The sequence below is a fragment of the Mirounga leonina genome, unplaced genomic scaffold (genome assembly GCF_011800145.1).
Source record: "Mirounga leonina isolate KUSES-001 unplaced genomic scaffold, KU_Mleo_1.0 Mir_126, whole genome shotgun sequence".
NCBI lineage: Eukaryota > Metazoa > Chordata > Mammalia > Carnivora > Phocidae > Mirounga > Mirounga leonina.
Genome location: NW_023270314.1, coordinates 14122660 through 14142799, shown reverse-complemented (window position 1 = coordinate 14142799; position 20140 = coordinate 14122660). Strand labels below are relative to the sequence as shown.

The window sequence follows — 20140 nt, the reverse complement described above, 5'->3', positions numbered from 1 at the left end:
ATTATGGCAGCCTTTAGAGGAAGAGAGGTTCTTTAACTCTTTTTATTTTATTTTTTATTTATTTTTTATTTTTTTTAAAGATTTTATTTATTTATTTGAGAGAGAGAGAATGAGAGACAGAGAGCACAAGAGGGGAGAGGGAAGAGGGCAGAGGGGGAAGCAGACCGCCCGCTGAGCAGGGAGCCCGATGTGGGACTCGATCCCGGGACTCCAGGATCATGACCTGAGCCGAAGGCAGTCGCTTAACCAACTGAGCCACCCAGGTGCCCCTCTTTAACTCTTTTTAAATTGCATTTTATTAACAAATCCCTTTTTTCCAGTCTTAGTTTGGATGGCTGCCATGACATTACATTTCAGAGTATTAAAAACTTTTTTTTTTTTTTTTTACTGGTTTCTTGAATTAGTCTAGTACCACTATATAAGCTTCACTCAGGAATTCTAAGTTTCCTAGGAAGGGAGGTAATGGTTCAGGGTTTACGGACACTGCGTGTCCTCATGCTTCTCCACATTGTTGCACTACTTTTCACCCTTGGCAGTCCAGGTACTAGGAGAGGGTTGGGAGAGAGAGGGAAGTCATGGTGGGTTGGACTTAGTGGAGGTCTGACTCTTGGTGTCCCTGCCATTTCCACCTGCCCCAGGAAACCCATGGCCATTGAGAGTCTAACACTGGCACTGGACCTCTGCAGGTCTGTGGAAAATTTTTAATGTCCATCATGAAATGAGAAAAATAATGAGAATATGTATGTGTTTGTAGGCACATGTATGTATACGCATACATATTTGTAAGGAAGGTTATGTTTCGGTAAGAACTATCCTTTATGCATTATGTCTGTGACAGAGATTGCTAATTGCTTTTAGCTTCTAGCCTCCTCTCTCTTCTTCTGGGTCATTCCCTGAAGATGCACACCCCAGACTCTCTTAGCACCACTCCCACTTCCCTTCTGTGGCTAGAAAATTGCAATAACTGGAGTAAAGTGGTGAGGATGGCAGAGTTGTCGCCCCAGCCCCGCACTGCCTGCCTACTCCCAACCTGTTACATGAGACACACCCTGCAGACTTGTTTGTCCCAGTCTATTCATGGGTCTCCCTGTCATCGTATCGGAGCCTATAGCTATATACCTAAACTCATACAATGTCCTTTCTACTTACTGAGCATTAAAATATGACTTCAATGAAACGACTGTCATAATAGATAGGATATAAAAAAAGTCCTTAATTGGACAAGAGAAAGTTAACAGTCTTATATCAATATTCCCAAAGATTTAAAAATATTTTTGATCTAGGGGCACCTGGGCTGTGCAGTTGGTTAAGTGTCTGACTCTTGGTTTAGGCTCAGGTCATGATCTCCGAGTCGTAAGACCCAGCTCCGCGTTGGGCTCTGCTCCAGTCTGCTGGAGGTTCTTTCTCCCTCTCCCCCTGCCCCTCCCGCTCAAGCTTTCTCTCTCTAATAAATGAATAAATCTTTAAAATAAATATTTTTGATCTGTGAAATCAAAAGCTTGAGACTCTCTGATTTTGACGGTATATGGACCAAATAGAAGACAAACATTGTTCAAGGCTCAAGGATCTGGCTTGGCTAGGGAGGACATGCTGGCATCTAGTAAAGCTTTTCCATAAGCTATAATCTCCATGTGGGGTGTTTCTCATAATTGGGGCCACTTCCAGCTTTTTAGCTGGGAAATGAAGGATGGAAGATGATCAGGACTCAGGAAGGACCCTAAAAGATATTTTCAGGTGATTGTTGTCTGCAGTGGGTACAGAAATAAATTGATATAAGGTGGGAGAGCTAAGAAGTCACTGCATGAGGAATGTTAAATAGGATCGTTTAATAGTGGCTGTCTGGAAAATACTAAGAATACCATGATCCATTAGCAAGGTCTACCTTGGGTGTGGAAAGGGTCATTTCTACTTTATTTTTTTAAATTTTTTATTAGAGAGAGAGAGAGCACAAGCAGGGGGAGCAGCAGGGAGAGGGAGAGGGATAAGCAGGCTCCCCGTTCAGCAGGGAGCCCAATGTGAGGCTCCATCCCAGGACCCTGGGATCATGACCTGAGCCGAAGGCAGATGCTTAACCGTCTGAGCCACCCAGGCGCCCCTCATTTCTACTTTAATTAAGGAATGCCTTATACCTGGCTGGCTCAGTCGGTAGAGCATGCAACTCTTGATCTTGGGGTCATGAGTTCAGGCTCCATGTTGGGGGTAGAGTTACTTAAAGAAAAAGAAATGCCTGGAATGAACCAGAACATTCATTTTCCTTACCTGTGTGCCACACTTCCTTTCTTGATATCTGATATGACAAGAGGATCTCCTGGTTTTCTGCTAGATGGTGCTGTAATAATGAAGTTAGAATAGTCACATCTTTATATCCATAATTCACCCACACCATACATTTCCTGTTTTATAGCAATGGTTAATGCAAGTACAGTTTGTATGCAAAGCAAAGATGTTCAGCAAATGAATTAGAAAATGTGCACATTACATCTTCTTGATATAAAAATGTTTGTGTTGAGGTATTTATAAACTTAAAAACTAAAGCAAAGTCATCTTAAATTTGCAATTGGAGAAAGCAATTGCAGAGCTGTGCATCAGGTTTAAATCTATTTCAACTTGTGATTCCCAAGAGAAAGGTGGAGGGTGAATACCCCAATAGGAGACTATCAGCAAGCAACTGGGGGCTCCCCTTAGTGGTATTCATATGTGCTCCCTTCTCCCACTTCTTCCTTCACTTCTTTTTGGTGAGGAGACATCACTTTTTATGGGACTGTGCCATATTACTCAAGCATACAGGGTTGGAAAGTGCATGAGATGCACTGATTTAAAGTTCTTCTTTTTTTTTTTCCAGAAGGAAATCTTTTGCTAGATAGATTGTAAATCTTAAAATTTTGCTTACACATTTATACCTAGAATGCTCTGAAGTGTTCTGGAATGTGAATATTTTATTTTATTGACAGTAGTAAATATTTGACTTAATTATATTTTTATACATATTTGCATTCTAAATATGCACATACAACTTTTATTGAGTTTACAGATTATTCTATTATCTTGCACAGTGGTCAGTTTTTGGCTTTATAACTTCTCTCAGGGATATTTCCATTTGATGAGAATGAAAAGCAATTAGTTTTGAGTCTACTGTAGAATTAATCCTGAAAATGAGCTATAGTTCACATAAGTTCAAAAATATCATCTTGATCTAGAAAGTTTACATTTAATTTAGGGTGTTTGATAATTAAAATAACCCATACTGACATTTATAAAAAAAAAAAATTGCCTCCAAGAGGAGATGTTTTGCCAGTTTGAAATCTGTAGTGATTTCCTTTTAAGGATCATTAAGAGGCCCCTAAAGTAACATTTTATTATAAACAGACTGATCACCCCATAATAATCATAGAACCATATCATATCCCATAATCCCATCTGAATCCCAGGAAAATGTTTATGGATAAGAACAGATGGTTTAATATCTCAACACAACATTGAAAGAAAAAGCAAATACATATACCAATACCTTACCCACTGTCTAAACTAGCCCATAGTAAATATTAATGGGACTTCATTCAATCATTATTCTTAGCTTCTAGCAAAGTATGCAAAACATTCTATTCACTACAATTAATTCATAATTTAAACCTCCACTCAATGATTTGACATAATCCCTCCAGAGAAATATAAATATTTAGCATTTTTATACATGTCATATTTTACAACTGCAAATTGTTTTGGGCATAGGGCTCAAAGACAAAAACTTTGTTATTACCAGAAAATACAACTTTTTAAGCATCTGCCAATGATTTTTACTCTATTTTGCCAAGCTGTAGTAACCACCACAGAGCACTCAATGTTTCCCCTGGTTTTTAATAAAATCCACGTTCCACTGAAATGGTCTGAAATGAAACAATAGTGGAGGCAACAAAATACATCAAACCCATCCTGTCATCTTTGCAACAGAGGAAAATAGCACTGGGGCCTCTTGGACAAACCCACACAGCTTTTCAGAGAGCTTTGAAAGTTATTAAGGCATATGGACACATATGGTGGCCATTCTCACGTTTACTAGATTCTTCTCTTTCTCCTTTAAACAAGACCATAATTGAGGCTTGAAAAGCTCATCAGGGTAGATGCCCATTGGAGTGATGAAGTTGAACCCGGAAGTGGGTCCAAATCTGTACGAGGTCCTGGCACTGTGGCCACCGCACCTACCAGGAGTGTTATATGTGGCTCTGGGGGCTCAGACATCGTTTGCATACCCCAGTACCTATGTTTTAATTCTCCACTACCCGAGAAGAAGTCACAAACCAAGCATGCTTTGCTTGACTGGTAGTGCTTTAAAAAATTAGAATAGTTGCCAACATTTATTTTATTTATTTTTTATTTTTTTTTTTAAGATTTTATTTATTTATTTGAGAGAGAGAATGAGACAGAGAGAGAGAGCACGAGATGGGGGAGGGTCAGAGGGAGAAGCAGGCTCCCCGCGGAGCAGGGAGCCCGATGTCGGACTCGATCCCGGGACTCCAGGATCACGACCTGAGCCGAAGGCAGTCGCTTAACCAACTGAGCCACCCAGGCGCCCCAGTTGCCAACATTTCAAAACTAGTAGATTTCATGCACATGTACAGCTTTTTTTAAAAAAATTGGAGAGGCAATATGGTAGAATGATTAAGAGCTGGGACCTGGCAGCCAGAATGCTTGGGTCCAAAATCCTGGCTCTGCCACTTATCAGCCATGTGCGTTTGAGTGCATAGTCTTTAGGCACCTGAGTTTTCTAATCTGCAAAAAGGGGTGAAGAACAATAATAGTGCTTACCTCAGAGTTTTTGTAGCAAGGATTGAGTTTTTACATGAAAGCCATCCGATCGGAGCAGTGCACATGCAATGCACCATGTAAATGTTTACTGTTATGATTATCTAGCAACACTGGACACTTTCCAACTCCCCCCTTTGGATGGAGCCTTCAATTTCCCATTTGGCACGGTCCTCCCTGGATGGATCTCATTCACTGACTTGCCTCACCCCTGAGGGCTTCTGAATTTGTGACCCTTTGAATGAGAATACACTAGCACTTAATGCTTCGAATTTGATTGAAGTTCACCACAGAATCATTTGTTTAATACATATTTATTGATACTAACTATAAGCTAGGCAGCTCTGCTCTAAGCACCAGCCATGAAACCCCAAAAAAGTTGCATAAAATGGGGGGACAGGGATGGTTAAATCTCATGAAGTTATTAGCCATGAAACTCTCTTTTGCAAAGTGAGTCCAGCTGGGAAGGCCATACAAACCATCATATGGCGGGGAGGTTACCCTAAAAGGGTCAGGAGTGTGGTCTAGCAAAGAAGGGTAGCACATGGTTATTGAGTTCTCAAAAAGACAAAATAGTTTCACAACTGCTTGAAATCTCAATGTAAACTGGTCAAATGTATAGAACTGAAAGGCTGACAAAGGACAAAGAACAATGACACAAATGCCATGTTGTATGATATACATTAAATTTAAAATACTGCCTTTTCCTTAGTCAGAGTTCATAAAATAATTTTAATTCAAACTCTTAGTTGTTTTTGTTCTACTAGAGCTACATTTTTGAGTCATCTACAGGTTTTTTCAAAACTCATCACTTTCTCGTCTTTTACGGCTATTTTGCAATCCAACAAGATGATGTCACTAGAAATTTTATCCTAAATCACAAGTACCCATTTGTATAACATCACGATTGATTATTTTTCATGCTTCTCATAGATGTACATTCTCGATCCTCACAAGAAAACTCCCTACCATGTTATTTTTTTAAATTTACTTTTTTACCTCTTTATTTATATCAAAATTAGATATGCATACAATTTGAAGAGTCAAATTTCTCCAAGAGCAGCCCTTCATTTCTTACTTCCCCAGACACTGTTGCTATATTGCTAAGTAACATACAACTGTTACTATTTAATTATTCTTCAGTGCTAATTATTTACCTTCTGTTACGAAAGATGCTATACAGGCACCATACTCACGTATGTTTCTTGTCCTGTGGGCTCCCCACATTCTTCCAACACAGTTTTGTCTGAATTTTTTATAAGATCAATATTTGTTCTTTTCGTCAGTATGACTACGTAAACAGTATTCACAGACAAGTCATGTAGCATACCAGGACTACTTGCCTTTTCTTAGGATATATTTTCCCTGTAGTTGTTTATTGTCTTGGTATCTTTGTTTAGTTTTCTTGTATTAATCATGAATTCAACTCCTCAGATCCCAGGTTATATAAATCTTCTCTTGGTATGACAAATCACATCAGGGTTTCTAGCAGAGGTTTACAACCTGTCCGGACTGTTTGCTTTCTAGGGTTGCTCCATAGATCTTAGGAACTTCCTTCGCACAGACCCTGGAAGATGTTCTCTTGACTTGTATTACACTAATTAAACAAGGAGGCCATTAAACTGAGGCGACTCTAAAGCTGTGATGGTCTATAGAAGCAACTCAAAATCTAAGCCTGTCAATGCCTCAAAGTTACAAAATCAAATGCTAAGGAAAACCAATCACAAACAGCCAACTAGGCTTTAAGCTACAGCCAACCAATAATTTCCTTTCTCTGTGTCTGTACTTTCTCTGTCTTCCCCAGGCTCCTGTGGGTAGAGTACTCCTAACTCCTTCCAGGATGGCGCTGCCTGATTTGAATCTATTTTTGCTTAAATAAACCCTTAAATTTTTAATATGCTTCTGTTTATCTCTGAACCCTGCTCTCTCGCATCCTTGGAGCCCTCACACTTTTCTCTCCTCTTTCATCCTGGAAGGGTTATTATTTGGATATTGTGTCCTTTGGACTCAGCCTGTACACTTCTTATCTATCCTAGATTTCTCATTTATTTGTTGTTTTTTTCTAATTTCTGGAATTTTCCCTCACCTTTATTTTAATTTCTGCCATGTTCTTCTTCTTTTTTTTTCTTTTAAAGATTTTATTTATTTATCTGAGACAGAATGAGAGAGAGAGAGAGCACATGAGAGGGGGGAGGGTCAGAGGGAGAAGCAGGCTCCTCGCCGAGCAGGGAGCCTGATGCGGGACTCGATCCAGGGACTCCAGGATCATGACCTGAGCCGAAGGCAGTCGCTTAACCAACTGAGCCACCCAGGCGCCCTCTGCCATGTTCTTAAGTTCCAAGAGCTCTTTGTCCCCTTTGGTATGTTGTTTTAGACTAGTATTCATTTCCTGCCTCCCATCCACACAATATCTTAGGTTGTTATTGACCTTAATGAAACTTTGCTCCTTTTTAAAGTTTTTTTCTTCCTGAATGTGCTGCTTCTGTTTTTCTTCTTTGTTTTTGGTGATAGACTTGCATATCAGATTCTTCCCTCGGGTGTCTGTTTTTTCTTAGCTGTCTGTTCACATGAAAGATGCAGCCCTACAAAGCTGTTAGAAAGCTTGGTGCACCTGAGAGGGGTCTGCGGACTCTGGTCTTCCCTGGATAGTTCAGGCCAGGCTGTTTCTTTGGGTCAGATGGCCCTGATTCTTCCTCCCGCTTGGAGGGTAGTAAGCCTGGCCACCTGGCTTCTCTGAGCTTATGGAGGGGAAGACGACTAGCAGTCTCGACACTGACTATGTCCACTTTCCACTCATCTGTTTTTGGAGAGCAGTACAGTTACCCTCAGCTGTGCTCTCCCAGGCCAGAGCCCCTCCATTTCATGCTTCCCAGAGAATGAAACTCGGTTCCGCCAGGGAGGGGAGAGCTGTGCTGGCTGGGGGAAGGCATCTCAGGGACTAATTCATTCTTCACAGACTTTCAACCATTCCTCGTGTCTCAGCTCTCCCATCACTCTCACTGCCGGGAGTTCCTCATTCCACCAGTTCCTGATCCTGTTGGGGGTTTAGGATGCAAATCGGCTTCCCTGTTAGCTTTCCCTTCTGCTTCTTTCTTTTTTTTTTTTAATTTAATTTTATTATGTTAGTCACCATACATTACATCATTAGTTTTTGATGTAGTGTTGCATGATTCATTGTTTGCATATAACACCCAGTGCTCCATTTAATACATGCCCTCCTTAATACCCATCACCAGGCTAACCCATTCCCCACCCCCCTCCCCTCTAGAACCCTCAGTTTGTTTCTCAGAGTCCATAGTCTCTCATTGTTCATCTCCCCCTCTGATTCCCCCCCTTCATTTTTCCCTTCCTACTATCTTCTCTCTCTCTCTTTTTTTTTAAACATGTAATGTATTATTTGTTTCAGAGGTACAGGTCTGTGATTCATCAGTCTTACACAATTCACAGCACTCACCATAGCACATAACCTCCCCAGTGTCTATCACCCAGCCACCCCATCCCTCCCACGCCCCACCACTCCAACAACCCTCAGTTTGTTTCCTGAGATTAAGAATTCCTATCAGTGAGATCATATGATACTTGTCTTTCTCTGATTAACTTATTTTGCTCAGCGTAATACCCTCTAGTTCCATCCACATCGCTGTAAATGACAAGATTTCAGTTTCTTTGATGGCTGCATCATATTCCATTGTATATATATACCATATCTTCTTTATCCATTCATCTGTTGATGGACATCTAGGCTCTTTCCATAGTTTGGCTATTATGGACATTGCTGCTATAAACATTGGGGTGCACTTCGGATCACTACATTTTTTCTTTGGGGTAAATACCCAGTAGTTCAATTGCTGGGTTGTAGGGTAGCTCTATTTTCAACTTTTTGAGGAACCTCCATACTGTTTTCCAGAGTGGCTGCACCAGCTTCCATTCCCACCAACAGTGTAGAAGGGTTCCCCTTTCTCCGCATCCTCGCCAACATCTGTCGTTTCCTGACTTGTTAATTTTAGCCATTCTGACTGGTGTGAGGTGGTATCTCATTGAGGTTTTGATTTGGATTTCCCTGATGCCAAGTGATGTTGAGCACTTTTTCATGTGTCTGTTGGCCATTTGGATGTCTTCTTTGGAAAAATGCCTGTTCATGTCTTCTGCCCATTTCTTGATTGGATTCTTTGTTCTTTGGGTGTTGAGTTTCATAAGTTCTTTATAGATTTTGGATACTAGTTGTTTATCTGGTATGTCATTTCCTTCTGCTTCTTTAAATTCATCATTTCTCCATCTTCTCTGCTACTTCCAGATTTGGTTGCTGCTATCTATTTTCCTTTTATTCTTCTTCTTATGGGCTTGTGCCTTTTGAAAAATCTTATACTGTTTTTTAAAAAAAATTTTTTTTAAAGATTTTATTTATTTATTTGGGAGAGAGAGAATGAGAGACAGAGAGCATGAGCGGGAGGAGGGTCAGAGGGAGAAGCAGACTCCCTGCTGAGCAGGGAGCCCGATGTAGGACTCAATACTGGGACTCCAGGATCATGACCTGAGCCGAAGGCAGTCGCTTAACCAACTGAGCCACCCAGGCGCCCTATACTGTTGTTTTAAAATGGTATGGGGTGAGAGCAGTGCAAATGCCAGGGTTTAAGCGATCATCTTTTGACCCTGAAGATTTAAAATCACTAGTCCTCTCTCACTATCAGAAACTGATTCTTAAAGTGAACATGGATTCTTTGCTTCTCAAATAGTTGTTGGAAAGGTAGAAAATGACATTCTCTATCTTTTGCTTAAAAAACTTTGTGTTAGCAGACAGGTAAAATCTTCTGGATTTTGGAGCTAATTAAACATGAATCAACAATGTATTTAAGAACATTTGATAATATCTTGCCTTTCATGGATCTTACTCTGCTAGTCAAGGTACTTTGCTCATAGAGCCTGATAAAGTGTCCAAACTACATTGGACACACACACACACACACACACACAATCACTCAGTTTTACTTTACTTGCAACCATATATATGATACCTGGCAAGTAAAACAAGTTATTTGATTTGAAATAGAGCAGCAAGTAGAATTTTTATTGCAAAGTTGGCAAAAAAACTTGAGCCATTCTTTTCTAAATACACTTAAGGCTTAAGGGGAAAATGACAGATTTGTTGTGCTTGTCATAAAGGTGCTTTATGATTTTATAAAAAAAAAAAAAGCAAGCCTTTGTTCCTGAAAACAATTCAGTCACACTAAAAAGGAAAGCCAACAAATTAACTCCAGTCATAAAATGCTGTCTTTTGCTTTTCTGATAAAGGATGTGGGAAGGATCATCAATCATGTAGAGGCAGTGATGAGTGCTGGTGTGACAGCCAAGCCCAGGTTAAGTCAGACCAGAATGGGTTTGAATCCCGTATAGCCTTTATGAGCTCTGGGTCCTGGGCAGGTTACCCAGCTGAGTCTTTCTTTTCTTTCTTTCTTTTTTAAAGATTTAATTTATCTGACAGAGAGAGACAAAGCGAGAGAAGGAACACAAGGTGGGGGAGTGGGAGAGGGAGAAGCAGGCTTCCCGCTGAGCAGGGAGCCCAATGCAGGGCTTGATCCCAGGACCCTGGGATCATGACCTGAGCCGAAGGCAGGCGCTTAACGACTGAGCCTCCCAGGCACCTCGCTTTCTTTTCTATAAAATGGGCATAGATGCCACGGGGTCGCTTTAAGGATTAAGTGAAACACACATATAAACTGCTTATTGTCATGCCCGGTACAAAGTAGATACAAATCCTTGTAGTAAAACTGCAAAAGAAAACAATATCGAAACGACTTTAATGACAACTGCACATGACAGAAGCAACCAGCGTTCTCCGACTTGAGAGGCAGGTGGGCTGCGTGGCTGGGTATGCGCTCTGGTTTCTGATTGGCTGACGTCTCAGAGCTTCAGGAGGCTGTTTCCAGCGCAAGGTTGTTTCACTTTATTTGCTATAATAAATTGCCCCACATTATAGCAATAACATCAATAAAAGTCATGCCTGATGCTAATGTGCTATGAATGTCTCATCAGGAACTTCAGAAAATTAGTCTAAAACTGCTCACCACATCCAAAATCAGAGAGACTCATTTCTCAGTCAATTAGGTATGAAGAGTGAGTGAGGCTTCAGCCAAGTGTGAAAGGCTCTGGTGCAACATTTCCCCAGATGAAGGCCTGCTTCTTACTACTTAGGTTCTCACAAGGTGAGGGAGACAGAAGAGAGCTTTGGACAAAGATAGTGAGAAACATCAGTAAACCCCTGCACGGCCTCAGTTTCACTAACAGTACCTATGTGTTTGGTTTCCTACCTAAGTGCTATAATTGCAGTTGGCGTGAAATTTTGTGGGGGTAGAGCTTGGATTAAGCTATTTAATGAAGCTCTATATGTAAAATAAATAGCAATCATCATAATAATTAACACTTGTTAGGGTTCATAATTGGTTCTAGGCACTTTACATATACTAGCTCATTTAATCTTTGCAAAATTGCTACAAGGAAGGGAACAAGTGGGCTGTTTTATAGACAAGGAAATGGTACAGAGAGGTCAAGAGAATGGAGGAGTGGAGTAGTGTGGGATCTGAGGCTTTGCTCTTAATCACTTTCCAAGTTAGTGCTTCTTTAGTTCACTCAAGGGCCTTTGCATAAACATCTGTATTCATCATCTCCTTCAAAGGCTCATTTTCTGGAGTGCACAGTGGTTAGCAGAAGATTGTTAGCAGAAGATTGTTTCTGATAGACTCCTTGTTCATTCACTCCGCAGAGCCAGGGATTAAATAAACACCTTGTATATGCCAGGAAACGTGCTAGGCCTCAGGAGTTATTACTTCATAACAATAAAAAGGGATTCTGGCCTTCTTTTTTTTTTTTTTTTAAGTAAATTCTGTTTTCTCAATTGGGAATATATGAGTATTTTCCATAAGGAGACACAAATTTGGTGTGGGGATGATAAATTGTATAAAGGGAACTGTAGCTCTAGATGGGCTGACAAGCAGGTTTGACAAGCTTACGAATCATTCCTCCATCCAGGAACGGCATATAACACTTCTAGCTTCCACCAACAGCTTTAGCTTACGCTGGCTAAAAGTCAGGCCACTCTTGTGGGGGTTTTGGGGAAGTTTCCATTGTTGGTATTAAATGTAATACTCAGTTCCTACATAAAACCATCATAAAGCATAATTTTAAATGATTCTTTGCAGGAATAAAATATGTTGTAGCTGTGTATACATGAATACACTTCAGACAAATTGAGTGTCTAAATATTGACTTTAAAAGAGGAATATAGGGGCGCCTGGGTGGCTCAGATGGTTAAGCATCTGCCTTGTGCTCAGGTCATGATCCCAGGGTTCTGGGATCGAGCCCCACATCAGGCTCCTGGCTCAGCAGGGAGCCTGCTTCTCCTTCTCCCTCTGCCTCTCTCCCTGCTCATGCTCTCTTTCTCTGTATCTCTGTGTCTCAAATGAATAAATAAAAATCTAAAAAAAATTAAATTAAATTAAAAAAATAGAAGAGGAATATATCACAGGCTTAGTTTTTAAATGGATACTTTGCTTTATAGTTATATTCTTATGTATATCAATTTTTTTCTTTAATTTTTTTTAATTGAAGTACAGTGGACGCACAGTGTTACACTGGTTTCAGGTGTACAACACAGTGATTCGACATGTCTCCATGCTATGCTGTGCTCCCCACAAGTGTATCTACCACCTGTCACCATAGAACACCATCACCACACCACCAACTCTATTCTCTACGCTGTCCCTTTTATTCCTGTGACTTCTTCACTCCATAACTGAAGCTGTATCTCTCTCTCCCCTTCACCCATTTTGTCCATCTCCCTACTCTCCTCCCCTTACATATATCAATTTCTAAGAATAAATCTATTGTATAAAAAACATAAAGACCATTTTCCCACTTAAAATGTGGACGTAAAATGACTACATGACAGTAGGCTTCGGAGCTGTGGGGGTCTTCAGCAGACGCACTAGAAATAAGTATCTCTAAGGACAGGAAGGGTGTTTTCAAAAACTTAGCATAAGCTCTAGGCATGCTAGGCACTCAGAATGTATTTATTTCATGCAGGCAAAGGGAAGAAAGAATGGAGTGGAAGGCAGGGTCGCTGTGTGTAGCCGGAAGGTTATACACTCCTCCAAGAGAGACCGCTTTCGCAGCCAATTCTGATGGAATAAATCAATGGAATGGAATAAACAGAATAAATGAGAGCAGCCTTAACGTTACAGGGGGGTTGCAGCAGCCACCCTGAGCCCCAAATATTTTTAGAATAGTAAGTTCTGATGAGTTCTCCCTTAACTTCAGTAATCACCGCTGTTGACAAGAATAATAGCATACTTTCTTTGTCTCGTAATGAACAAACTGAGAGGCTCAGTGATCCAATTGAAGGCATAAATGACTTCAGTAGTACCTCGAATCGGTCTAGAGTCTCCAAAATCCCATTTCAGTTTTGTACTTATCAGAGAGAGACATGGAGACACATCAGTCCTACTCTTCTCTCAGTAGGGCCACACTGGGGTTCAGGAGGTGGGTACAAGTGCTCTCTTGTGCATATAGCTTCTTGTTCTTCACATTGAGTCTGCAGTGTAGTTCCACTATTTTCAGTGCTGCACTAGATCTGTCTGAGGGATTGGTTATACCTAAAATTTCATTTTCAGGGTTACATTTATATGGTCAACGTTGAAGCGGACGGCCCCCATTTCATATTCCCAGTTGAGAACTATTTTTGCCTTAACCACTGACATAAATGCAATCCAACAGAGTGTAGTGAGGCACTTCATGGGACCTCATTGCTCTTTCCTGAAGCTCCCACTCCTTGGCCACAAACATTGCCTCCTTGGTCTTTATGCATTAATCATCAGCTTCGTTCTCTTGGTGGCATTTGTGGATGAGCCTAGTTTATGGATATTAAGCATAAAAACTTCAATTCACATTCTATAAATGGGGGCTGAAATTTTCAAAGCTGTTTTACCAAAGCAGTTATAAATCTAGAGCCTGAGGAAAGGAGGGAATTTAACACATTTATATATTCTGCTTTTCTTTTTGGTTTGGTTACCCAGACATCTTGGACCATGCAGGAATTCCAAAAGTTACTAAATTAAGAGACATTATTTTAGTCTTGCAAAATGGCTTATAGATGCATAGTGGACAGATAGGAGTATAGTCTTAAAAGGAAATAAAGATTTTTGTTAGTTAAACAGATTATTGTGAAAACTGAATCCACAGTATACTAAAATGTAGAGAACCTATTTGCATTTCTATGCTCATCTAATTACTCATGGTGGGGGTGAGACACATTCATTGAGTACTTATTACGTGCTTGGGACTATACTAGATATAATAAATATGTTCTTTTATTTAATACTTCAAATAATCCTATATTTTATAGATATCCTTATTTCCATTTTACAGATGAAGAAACCTAAGATTGCAGAGAGTTTAAGTAACTTGCCCCATTCACATAGCTAGTTAAGTGCTGGAGGTGGGACTGACTCCACCTATTTGAAACATGACATAGAAACTTGGCAATGACACTTAAGAGACTTTTGTCACACCTGTAAGCCATTTGACAATACAATTTCCTAATGTCTTTTTAAAATTCTGCATTAAAAAAAAAAAGTCACTTTTACTTACAACTTATGGTTATTCCAAGTTCCACACTGTGCTTCTTAGGGAGCTTCACGTGAAATGTCCCACTACTTGGGATGACAGACTCTGGAATTTCAAAACAAAGAAGAGGATGTTTGTAGGAGACCAGGAAGCATGGAGCACCAATCCATGAAAATGCATCAGGAATTCTTGTATCATAAGCATCTGAAGTTAAAGTTGAAGGAACTGAAGTAAGGCGAATGCCTGTAAAATCCTGATAAATTATGTTGCTGGTGAAGAACAGATGTCCTGCCCAAAGGCAGCTGTGTGTCATTCACAGCAACACCTGAGTTCAGTATTACTGAGGTGTCATTTGGGCAACTTTTGAGCCAAATTCACCTGGAATGCAAGTTACAAATACAGATTCCATTCATTCATTCATTCATTCATTCATCAGAGAGACAGAGAGCACAAGCGGGGGGAGCGGCAGGTAGAGAGAGAAGCAGCCTCCCCACTGAGCAAGAGCCCAATGTCGGATTCGATCCCAGGACCCTGAAATCATGACCTGAGCCGAAGGCAGCCATTTAACCGACTGAGCCACCCAGGCGTCCCACAAATACAGATTCCTGAATCATCCAGATCTACTGAATCAGAATTTCTGAAGATAAAGCCTAGAAATCTGCATTTTAAGCATGTTCTCCAGGTGATTCTTAGGCATACCAAAATTTAAGAACCATAGGTCTCGTTATTTTCTTTGTTTCTCTTCAACCACGTTTCCCCAGAGTTACCTATTCAGCAATACTTTTTCTTCAACCGTTGTTTGAAGGTAGCTGGAGAATAGGTTTTAGGAGAAATTTCAGTTAGATGTGATGGTTGTTGATTTGGGGGGCAAGGAGGTGCCTTAATTTGTAATATAAAGAGGGAAAAGTATACTTCAAGAGGTAGAAACAAGAGTGATACTCAGAATATTTCTCAACCAGAATGGTATTGGCCACAACCAGTCAGACCGGATGCTCCCTGTGGGGTTGGAACACAAGACTCTGGGAGGCCCCAACTGCACCAAGGATTGCCCTTTACTTTCTGGATCCTGGGAAGCTCCAGGAGGTCTCAGAGAGGAGCAGGAGGGCAGGGGGCACTGGAACAGGGTGAAGGTGGGCTCAGACACTGGCCAACCAGTACAGAGTTAACTAACATTGTTGTAACAGAAAGAGAACCAGCGTGCACTGGTTGAATCTCAACCGTGGAGAGAACTAAGTTGATTTTACCAGGACTTGAATAGTATTTGAGAAAAGAAAGAACTGCTACAAATTCTTAAATACACTCTTCTTAAAATTCCTTTAACAGTCTGGCAAACCTTCAATTAGAGAGAAGGTTAAAAAGAAAATACCCTCTGAAGAGATAACATCTATTCACACTAAGCTGCTAATGACTGTAATCCTTTCTTTCTTTCTTTTTTTTTTTTTAAATTTTTATTTATTTGACAGAGAGAGACACAGCGAGAGGGAACACAAGCAGGGGGAGTAGAAGAGGGAGAAGCAGGCTTCCCGCCGAGCAGGGAGCCCGATGCTGGGCTCGATCCCAGGACCCTGGGATCCTGACCTGAGCCGAAGGCAGACGCTTAACGACTGAGCCACCCAGGCACCCTGACTGTAATCCTTTCTTGAAGGTTTTGAAAGGGGTGGAAGGGGCGCATGAAGGGAAACATTAGCATAAGGGGAGGTTTGTGGGACGGCAGAGCTAAACCATTTTTACTGCTTGATTTTGCTCAATGCTAGCTCCCTGACCCACACACAAGGAATTAACTACAACTATGCGGCCCCTGGTTCAATTTGTTAATCACATATTTAACACATTTCCCATCTCTGCAAAGCACAGGGGAAGGTTGGGACTGCCTCATGGAAACAGAGCTAGAGTACTCCTTTCTCCTGCCTTAACTTGCTCTTCCAGGCCCTTTATACTTTCCCAGGAGAAATGTAGGCAGTAAACCTTTTACAAGACCAGAATCTCATCTTCCAACTCAGGACATTTGCCAGAGACTGTTAAATTGGAAAACACAATAAAAATTTCTCTGGGCCCTCCGGGCTTTTAGGATGCCGCCTGTAAAAAAGTGTCACCAAGCTGCCCCTCGCAGTCCCAGCTGTTGTGCCAAGTAAAGGCAAGTCTTCTCTTTTTGGGCCTTTTCTTTCCTTCCAGTGCTTTGCACACTTCCCAAGAAAGCTAGGGAGGTTGCTGCTTCTAGCCCCTCACACTTGTCTTTCTTTCTTTTATTTTTTTAAGTTTTTATTTAAATTCCATTTAGTTAACATACAGCATAATGTTAGTTTCAGTTTAATGATTCAACACTTCCATACAACACGCGGTGCTCATCACAAGTGCCCCCCTTAATCCCCAGCCCCTATTTCCCCCTCCTCCTCCCCACTCTGGTAACCATCAGTTTGTTCTCTATAGTGAAGAGTCTGTTTCTTGGTTTGTCTCTCTCTCTCTCATTTTTGCCCCTTTGTTTATTTGTTTTGTTTCTTAAATTCCACATATGAGTGAGATCATATGGTATTTGTCTCTCTCTGACTTATTTCGCCCAGCACCCTCCCACTCTCCTTAAACCTTCCATGAATGTCACAGACTATGTGAGTGGACGTCTTTGGCTTTGCTGTTGTCCTCAGCTAACACTCTGATATACTGGAAAGGACCCACATAGATTTGTTTGTTTATTCATTAAGAATTTATACCCTTGGGCGCTTGGGTGGCTCAGTAGGTTAAGCGTCTGCCTTTGGCTCAGGTCACGATCCCAGGGTCCTGGGATCAAGTCCCACATTGGGCTCTTTGGGATCAAGTCCCACATTGGGCTCTTTGCCCTCTGCCCCTCCCCCCATCCTTGTGCTCTCCTCTCTCTGTCTCTCAAAAATAAATAAATAAAATCCTAAAAAAAAAAAGGAATTTATACCCTTCCCATTTCCCAATAGGACTTGAGATAGATAAAATTATTTCCCCTAACAGATTTCAAAAAGACTGGCTAGTTTTGCTACATTGGGGTAGAAAAAGGAATGAGGTAAGTTAACAGCACGTAGGTGTGCTTTATTTCCTCGCTTTGGAGGCTGCAGGTATGATAAATATTTACTTCCAAGATATTCCTCAAATCTGGGCTTTCCCTCTGTTTCCTAAGTCCTCTGTGTTCCCCCTTCCAATAATGGAAGGCTAATTCTCACCTTCTTCCCACCCCTAACGTGACAGTTTACGAATGTGGAATTAGCATGCAGACTGGGGGTAGAGAGGGAATTTGAAGTGGCCCCATTTTGCTCTTGGGCACCAACAGCCAGTCTGCAGAGAGAAGGGAGAAACAAACAGGAGTACAAAAGGAGTGTGCATGAGGTCTTGGAGAGTGCCTGTGCTTGGCCTTGACAGCCCTCATGTCTGGTTCTAGGCCTTCCTGGGGCTGCCTGCATATCCTGTCTTCTCGGGCTGTGAAACTCCTATGTGCTTCCAGTAAATGCCCCTTCTCTGTCTGAATTAGCTCGGTGCATGTCTATTGCTTGCAACTGAAAAACGATCTCTGATGAACACAATGGTCTAGCAGAGGAAACGGGATGGGAGCTAAGCAGAAAGCCTCCACAGAAGTGTTCATGGGTGTGGTAGGAATTTGAGTACCCAGATAAAGCACACAAGTGGTCCATAAGTAAATGCATAAGAAGCTTTAGAGGCACAAACAGCTTCACTCGTTATGGAACTCATTTCATGTATGTTTGTTTTAGTGTTATGTGTTTTTTACCCAAATTCCCTGTGCAAGGGGAGGGGAGAATATGGCATGCTCGTATGTGTGTATACATGTGCCGTATTCATGTAGGTATGTAACGGCTTGTCCATGATGCTATACAAATAAGATCTTGAAACCCCAAGGGCCAGGATTCATTGATCAAGAGTTAGTTACCACAGCAACATTTTGCTTTTATAAATTTTTAATGCAGGGAACCTTGACCAAGATTAACATTGTTAATGATGCTGGAGGAGATATTATCACTTCCTGGAAAACAGTAATGAATCATGTTTGACTACATAAGATTTGAAATATCATGATGAACAAATATCAACAAATAAATCTCTTTGATCAGCTGTGGCTTCAGTTTAATCTTTACATGCCAACATGATTTATTTTATATTTGGTAATTTTTTTGCCTACACAGTTATTTGGTGGTTAAAGCAGAGGCATATTTAATTTGGTGTTTCTTATAGAAATATTAGTAAAGAGGAAAAAAAGATATTTGGAGAAACAATAGGTTTAGAATAAGTAAATAGAATGTTTATTTTGTTAGACTCCCATGTGATTATTTTGTGCTTCCCTCATTTTGTTTTATCTTTGTTAATGCTATAATTAAAAACACATTTGGGTAAACAAAGGCTTCCTTCTTTCCAATTGGTCTGTTTTTTCTGCCTGAAGCATTCTTTGTTGGCACAGTAAGATAATCACCACATCATAATTCATTATGGGCATCCTTGTGAGGTTCGGAAAATTAAGAGATTCTAAGGGGGGGTGGTAAATGTAAATGCTTAACTCCCCCCCACTCAGAGGAAAGCACTGGGGGTTCTAGTAATGATGACAAACATCATTTGATAGGATTTTCACTGGGACTTCTTTCCAGAACAAAGCTCTATCTTTTCCAACAAAATAACTTCAGAGTTAAAGCAGAATCTTCAAGTATTTACAATTTTTTTAGACTGGTATTTAAAAGATAGTATTGAAAAAAGGCAAAATGTAAATTGTGTATATATTATGAATATAGCTTTTTTTTTTAAGATTTTATTTATTTATTTGACAGAGACACAGCGAGAGCGGGAACACAAGCAGGGAGAGTGGGAGAGGGAGAAGCAGGCTCCCCGCAGAGCAGGGAGCCCGACGCGGAGCTCGATCCCAGGACCCTGGGATCACGACCTGAGCCAAAGGCAGATGCTTAACGACTGAGCCACCCAGGCGCCCCTGAATATAGCTTTATAAAATTACATTTATGGTAAAGGACATTGGTAAAGAAATATAAAAAAATTTAACTTTTGTTTTTTAGAGTGATGAGGCTATGAATCATTTCAGCTTTAAAAAGAATTCCATAAATGTTACCACGATGTTGTTTGTACAGTAGTACCCATTTAAAGAGATAGATTTAGGCAAGAGTGTACTCACAGTCAAGCTTCTTAAACACTCTCTATGTCACTTAAAATATTTATAAAATAGAGGTGCTTTATCTCTGAGACCAATAGCTTGGGAATTAATATCTGGGTATAATATATTTTTGAGGAAGAATTTTAGAAATAGGTGGCCCACGTCCATACTACTAAGAGTGAATCCAAAAGGATAGGCCAGTCTTGAAATAGCTCATGTCCAGAGATTTCCTACCAATGTTCCAAGTTCCCAAATGGCTAAAAAAGAGCGTTTCTTATTCCAGCAGTTTCCAACAGATGCCAGTGGATTAGTAAGGACTAGCTAGAGTGTTTTATTGGAGATTCTGATGTTGTGTCTGGGCTCAGCAGGAGGATACTGAAGTCAGTTAATGATATCAGCCATGAACAAGGGAAGAGAGAATGATAGGATGTGAGCATACTTTTTTCTGGCCCTATTCTACATCATTTCTATCCATATGAAATGGATTGAATTATGGAACAACCAGAGCAAGGGAGAAGACCTTAGTTCCCTTTTTTCCTGTCTCTTATTCAAGCAAGCTTGGTATGGAATAAAGTGAGTTTAATAGACATAGTTTCTATTTCT

At 40.6% G+C, this 20140-nt stretch overlaps 1 protein-coding gene across 1 annotated transcript in view; it reads right to left on the bottom strand.

The window, feature by feature from the left end:
• The window catches only part of GRIP1 (glutamate receptor interacting protein 1), a 193035-nt gene that overhangs the window by 54295 nt on the left and 118600 nt on the right, over window positions 1-20140 (bottom strand). The window contains exons 14-15 of the mRNA XM_035002883.1: window positions 14440-14520; window positions 2260-2329 (exon numbers count right to left, since the gene is read on the bottom strand). Coding sequence (XP_034858774.1) covers window positions 2260-2329; window positions 14440-14520 — 151 coding nt within the window. The remainder of the gene's footprint in view (window positions 1-2259; window positions 2330-14439; window positions 14521-20140) is intronic.